The sequence below is a fragment of the Mastomys coucha genome, unplaced genomic scaffold (genome assembly GCF_008632895.1).
Source record: "Mastomys coucha isolate ucsf_1 unplaced genomic scaffold, UCSF_Mcou_1 pScaffold22, whole genome shotgun sequence".
In the NCBI taxonomy this organism is placed as follows: Eukaryota; Metazoa; Chordata; class Mammalia; order Rodentia; family Muridae; genus Mastomys; species Mastomys coucha.
Genome location: NW_022196905.1, coordinates 130,789,179 through 130,795,071, shown reverse-complemented (window position 1 = coordinate 130,795,071; position 5,893 = coordinate 130,789,179). Strand labels below are relative to the sequence as shown.

Genomic DNA, 5,893 nt, shown 5'->3' with positions numbered 1-5,893 from the left:
GTAAAGGCGCTTGCAGCCAGCCCAAGACCTGTATTTCAGCCCCAGTCCCCAGATGGTGGAAGGAAAGAGGCAGCTCCCCTATGTGTCCTTTAATATCTACATCTATATACCGCCACACATTAAAGTAACTCATATTTTCCATTATTCCCTTGCAGGCTTAAATATAACACACACAGAGGATATGAGACCTTTGTCGAGTTCTATGTGCCCCTAGAATCTTCTTCTGTCCTCTCTCTGATCTTTTGGCATCCTCAGTGGTGTCTTTTGGTGAACAGACGTTTTTAATCACAATGAAGTCCCCTTTAGCTCCATCTAGTCCATCTTTGATGCCATGCGTGCGAGTAGAGCGCTCTCTGCCTACGTCTTAAATGTCCCTGAACCCATCCATCTCTCCTCCTCCCTAACTTCGCTTCTGCCCTGCTCCTTCTGCCAAGTTTCTCCCTCTCGGTCCCACCCTCCACCCCACTCACACCCTGTCCCAGCTTTGGTCCATCTGAGTCTCTTTCTACCCACAGTCCTCATGACCCTACTGCACAACAACCCTGTCCCGTCCTGGAGACTCAAAGACGCTAGGTGCTCAATAAAACCCCCATCAATGAAGTCAATGCCTTGTGGTCCAGATGGGGGGCATTAAAAATGTCCATTACTTCTAAACATCAGCTCATCAGGAACAGCTGAGCAGAGAAAGGGAACCAAGAGTTTTGGAAAAACTAGCGTGGAAGGGAATGTTTCACCATCTTCCCAACCAGGGTATTAACCACACAAACACCACCCAGGCGCACATCTCTGTTATTTATTCCCACTTCAGCCCCGGACTCCGGGGGTGATGGAGACTGTTTCCCCACCTATGCTAGCTCTGCACTGCCCCCCCCCAACACACCCCATCTTGGCTGACTCCAGGTATGGAGGAGACACATCTTCTAGTCCTTCTCCTCGCCGTGAGTGATGACGTAGCACAGATTCCTATAGTCTAAGTTGCCACAGACATCTGGCGGGAAAGCTGCAAACATCTGCTTGACCTGGGAGAGGGAGCAGAGGGTTGGGTTAAATGGGGACTGGTGAAGAAAGAAGTCAGAACCGTGGATCTATGGGAATGTCCTCCCCAACTCCCCAAAGACCACGCTTACCTCCTCCTCACTGAACCTGTCAGCCTGGGTCATAAGCTTTTCTTTAATGCTGTTGGTAGAGAGACGCCATCATGTCTTGTGGAAAAGCTGCCTGGTGGCCACCTGGACATGAAGTTTCTAGAGGAGCTCTAGCCCAGATGATCCCAGTCTAGGGCTGGTTCTCCCAGCCCCAAGGCATCTCTTGACCCCTAACTGCTCCTCTTGCAACCTGTACTCTCCTAGCAACAACTGAGAACAGATGGAACAATCTTGAGACTCGATGTGACTTGGAGACTTCTCGGAATCCCATGGTGTGCCAACAACTAGTCTTAGATTCCTGGGAGGGGTCCTTTGTCTTTGTCAGAGAGTGGAACCCAGAGCCTAGACCATGGAAGTCAAATGCTCTACTACCCCTCACTGGGGATTCTAGGCAGGGGCTCTACCACTGAGCCACACCCCCAGCCCCTCCCTGGGGGATTCTAGGCAGGCGCTCTACCACTGAGCCACGCCCCCAGCTCCTCACTGGGAGATTCTAGGCAAGGGCTCTACCACTGAGCCCGCCCCCACTGGGGGATTCTAGGCAGGGGCTCTACCACTGAGCCACAACCCCCACTGGGGGATTCTAGGTAGGTGCTCTACCACTGAGCCATGCCCCCAGCCCCTCCCTGGGGGGTTCTAGGCAGGTGTTCTACCCTCAAGTTGAATCCCGAGTCCTCACTACTTTCTGTTTTGAAACATCTCTCACCAAGTTTCCCAAGTTTGCCTCAAACTTAGTCTGTAGCTCTGGTTGGTCTGGAATCTCCTGCCTCAGCTTCTATAATAGCTGGAATGGCCAGCCTGCCCGCCTACCCCACCCCTGTCTTTTCCATGATGCCTCTTTCAGCTTGTGGTTTTGGCTGTGTTTGACCCCTGGCATTTCCCAAACTACATCATACTGTTCAAGGCCAAGAGCATCATGGGAAGATGTGGTCCATTCTTCTCATGGGTCTCTTTAGACCTTGCTACCTCAAAGACCTGGGACATTCGTGCAAGAATCCCTTTTATCTAGTGAGAAACCAAGGCTTGGGAGGGTTTATGACTTCCCTGCCATCCCAGAGGGAGGCTGTGGCAGGATTGAGCCTGTTTCCTTGGGATCCAGGAGAATGCTGCTAGAGGTGAGGCCTGTACCCAGTTCTAAATGATGATTTACATCCTTTACAACTGGCGAGGGTTTACAAGCATTGAGGTTCTGTGGGCAAGGATGGGATGAGAGAACTAAGCAGAGCCTCTGCTTTCAGGGTATTCTCTGGCGCCATTGGTAGCAGGCCCTGGTTAAAGAGCGACACACATTTTCCATTGTTTATTACTATGGGACAGTCACAGTTTCCGGGTTGCCAGAGATGGGGACTTTGCATAGACTCTGTTTTGACCAGATCCATTTCTGTGGCCTATCTGGCAAGGAGCCCCATCTGCTAGGTTTCCACAACCCTGTTCCTTCCATTCCCAAAATGAGTCCCTCAGGGACACTCCTTCCCCAGCCCCACCTCAGTCCTAGCGTCATATTGGTGGGAGATAAGATGGTCCCAATCATGCCCGAAAGGAGAGTTCTCCTGGTGCCTCTCTGAGTCCTCAAGATTCAGGAATGAGACAGACCCCGAGGATGGGGTTTTGGTTTGATGTACCCTTGGCACTTTGGTATTCCCTCTGCACTCCAAGGAGCTTGACTCACAGCCTTTGAGGAAAGTATGTAAGAAGGCACATGAACTTCTATCTCCTCCAAACTCCATCCACCCTCTCCTCCACCCTCATAGGTGGAAGCTTCTATGAGCAGCCAGACGCATCAGCACCTGAACTCCTAAAGAATAGCTGTCACCAGATACCTGCCTATCCTTAAGAGGGAGGGGACATCTCACAAGCTAGAGCCACCTAAGAACCAGCAAAGTTTGGAAGGGGCATCTTGGAGGCTGGCCCAATGTCCAGAGACCAGTGTAGATTGCTGCTTCCTGACCTTGGTTCTCTGCCCCTTCTGCTCCTACTAAGACATACTCCCATGTGTGTGTAAAACAGGCCACCAAAACAAACCTGCCTCTGTCATGCCAACCCAACAGCCTGCTTATAGCCACTGCCCACTCAGGCATCCCAAGCTGAGCTGGTCAGTGATGCCCCCATCTGGCCCTGTCCTCTCTCCAAACCCTGGTTTCTGGATCTTTGCTGGCCATGTCCACCCCCTTATCCATGGGCCATAACCATCTCCTCCTCTTCTTCCTCTTCCTCTTTTCCTCCTCCCCTCCTCCTCTTCCAGACTCCAGGCTATTCATTCCCCAGCTCAGAATCCCAGACACACTAAACCCTGACTCATCCTCTCTGTTCCCACATCTAGAATGCCATCTCTGCCCTAGATTGGCCAATCTGGGCTCATCCTTCAAGGCTGACCCCAATCTCTCTTCATCCTCAACACTCAGAAGCAATCCTTGACCGATACCATACTGTCCATTCACTTCCACACATAGAGAGAGGGGGCACCAGCTCAGGAGGGAGGAACGGTATGCCAGGAGGTTTGGGGCAGGGGCCTCTAGCCACTGGACATACATTCGCTCTGTTCAGCTGAGTTCTGAGGGGAAGAGGAGCCAGGACTGACACCCACCCTGGCTCAGTCCTTAAAACTTACAAGTCAGCCTTGACGAAGCCTTTTCCTTCTGTGTCAAACACTTTGAAAGCATGCAGTATGGTCTCTTCTGGGTCCGTGCCTATAGGTAGCACATGTTGGACAAGGAAGGGTAGTAAGGGCCTCTCAGAAGGGAGGAGAAAGGTCTCCAATTCCTACTAAGCCACGCCCCCAGCCCCTCACTGGGAGATTCTAGGCAGGGGCTCTACCACTTAGCCATGCCCCCCAGCCCCTCACTGGGGGATTCTAGGCAGGGGCTCTACCACTGAGCCACGCCCCCAGCCCCTCACTGGAGGAGTCTAGGCAGGTGCTCTACCACTGACCTGCTGCCCCAGATGGAATTTTATTTAGATCACTACTTTCCTCAAAGACACAAAGTAACACAATAGAAACTACTCCAGCTGCATCACTATGCAGCACATTGACCCATCTGTCTCTGAGTGGCCCAATCTTGAAGACATCTCCAGTGAACTCCAGCCCCAGCACCCAAGCCCAGAGCCCTTTGTCTTCACTCATGGTCACTGTGCCTAACTTGAGTCACAAATGAGTCTCACAGTTGCTGCTTCCTCACCCCCAGAGCATTCAATATCAGTTTTGAGACCCCGGACAAGTCACCTAACCTTGCCAAGTTTTTGTTTCTTCACGTATAAGGTGGGAACAACTGTCAGGAGAGCAAAGAGCATGGTGAATGTTCTTGGAAGGAGTCTGTGCAGTGGGGTAGGTTGTTCACAACTAAACGTATGTAGTCCATCTAGGCTTCTGTGAAATCTCCAAGCTCTTCAGACAGTTCCTGTTGTATCACGTTTTGTAGCTTTGAAGAACATTGTTACCAAAATAAACTATTCTGAGCCTGGAAGTGTGGCTCAGTGGTAGAGCACCTGCCTAGAATCTCCCTGTGAGGGGCTGGGGGTGTGGCTCAGTGGTAGAGCACCTGCCTAGAATTCCCCAGGGAGGGGCTGGGTCAGACCCTTATTTGTCTCCTCTATCAGACTGCTGTCTATTGGGAAGGAGAGCATTGTCCCCTCTGCACAAATAACAGAAGCCAGTGTGCTCATCTCAGGTGGACTTAGCAGCAGAGTTGTGAACAGCCCTAAGGTAGAGAGGCTAGAAGGGTGCAGAGGGGTTCTACTAAGGGCTGGTTAGAGTCTCAGCCTCCAGGGCCACAGCCTCCCAATTCGATCAATGAGCTAAAGACCCCCGTGTCTCTCTGAAGAGTCCTAGCAGCCAGAGCCGGTCTGCAGCTGGCCCCTACCATCTTCCTAGGGACTAAGTCCTGGATTTGGTTAACTCTGGGCTGGTTGTGGGACACTCACCTCAGCCAGCTACTCCCTGCCTTGTCCCCAGAGAGGGCCTCTGCTCTGCGGCCTGGAAGACCCATAAAAAAAAAACTCGGCACAGTGGCTGCCTGCCATTGTGGGAAACCAGAGGATAGTCTTGTCTCAATTAACTACCATGATGGTGCCTGTCACAGCCCACTGCCCTCCCCACTGCCAGCTTCTCACGCAACCCTAGATAAGTTTGCATGACAGCCTCAGTTGGAGCCCCAGGCCTGGAACCCCAGCAAAGATGAGAACAAGCTGCAGTTCTAGGTTCCCAGCAGGCCCTCAGTCATCAACCTCCTCATACAGAAAGCAGGCAGGCACAGCTAAAACTGGTGCCCCTTCTTGTTCACCCCCAATATACATGTCACATCAGGGCTGGAGACACCATTCTCTGACTTTACTGCTGAACTATACCTTAAGCCCCTCACAGGGGGATCCTAGGCAGAGGCTCTACCACTGAGCCACGCCCCCAGCACTTTACTGGAAGATCCTAGGCAGGTACCACTGAGCCATGCCCCCAGTCCCTCACTGGAGGATTCTAGGCAGGGGCTCTACCACTGAGCCATGTCCCCAGCCCCTCATTGGAGGATTCTAGGCAGGGGCTCTACCACTGAGCCACGCCCCCAGCCCCTCATTGGGGGATTCTAGGCAGGGAGGGGCTCTACCACTGAGCCATGCCCCCAGCACTTTATTGGAGGATTCTAGGCAGGTGTTCTGTCACTGAGCCACGCCCCCAGCACTTTATTGGAGGATTCTAGGCAGGTGTTCTGTCACTGAGCCACGCCCCCAGGCCCTCACTGGGGGATTCTAGGCAGGAGTTC

General features: G+C 52.5%; 1 protein-coding gene across 3 annotated transcripts in view; it reads right to left on the bottom strand.

Moving 5' to 3' along the window:
• Positions 1–777: 777 nt before the first annotated feature.
• Positions 778–5,893, bottom strand: part of Myl10 (myosin light chain 10) — an 8,612-nt gene continuing 3,496 nt past the window's right edge. For 2 of the 3 annotated variants that reach the window (XM_031342341.1, XM_031342342.1), the window contains exons 4-6: positions 3,754–3,832; positions 1,128–1,176; positions 778–1,019 (exon numbers count right to left, since the gene is read on the bottom strand). In XM_031342341.1, coding sequence (XP_031198201.1) covers positions 921–1,019; positions 1,128–1,176; positions 3,754–3,832 — 227 coding nt within the window. In that variant the 3' untranslated portion in view covers positions 778–920. Of the gene's footprint in view, positions 1,020–1,121; positions 1,177–3,753; positions 3,833–5,893 lie in introns of all 3 variants that reach the window. The other variant, XM_031342343.1, reaches the window with a different exon arrangement.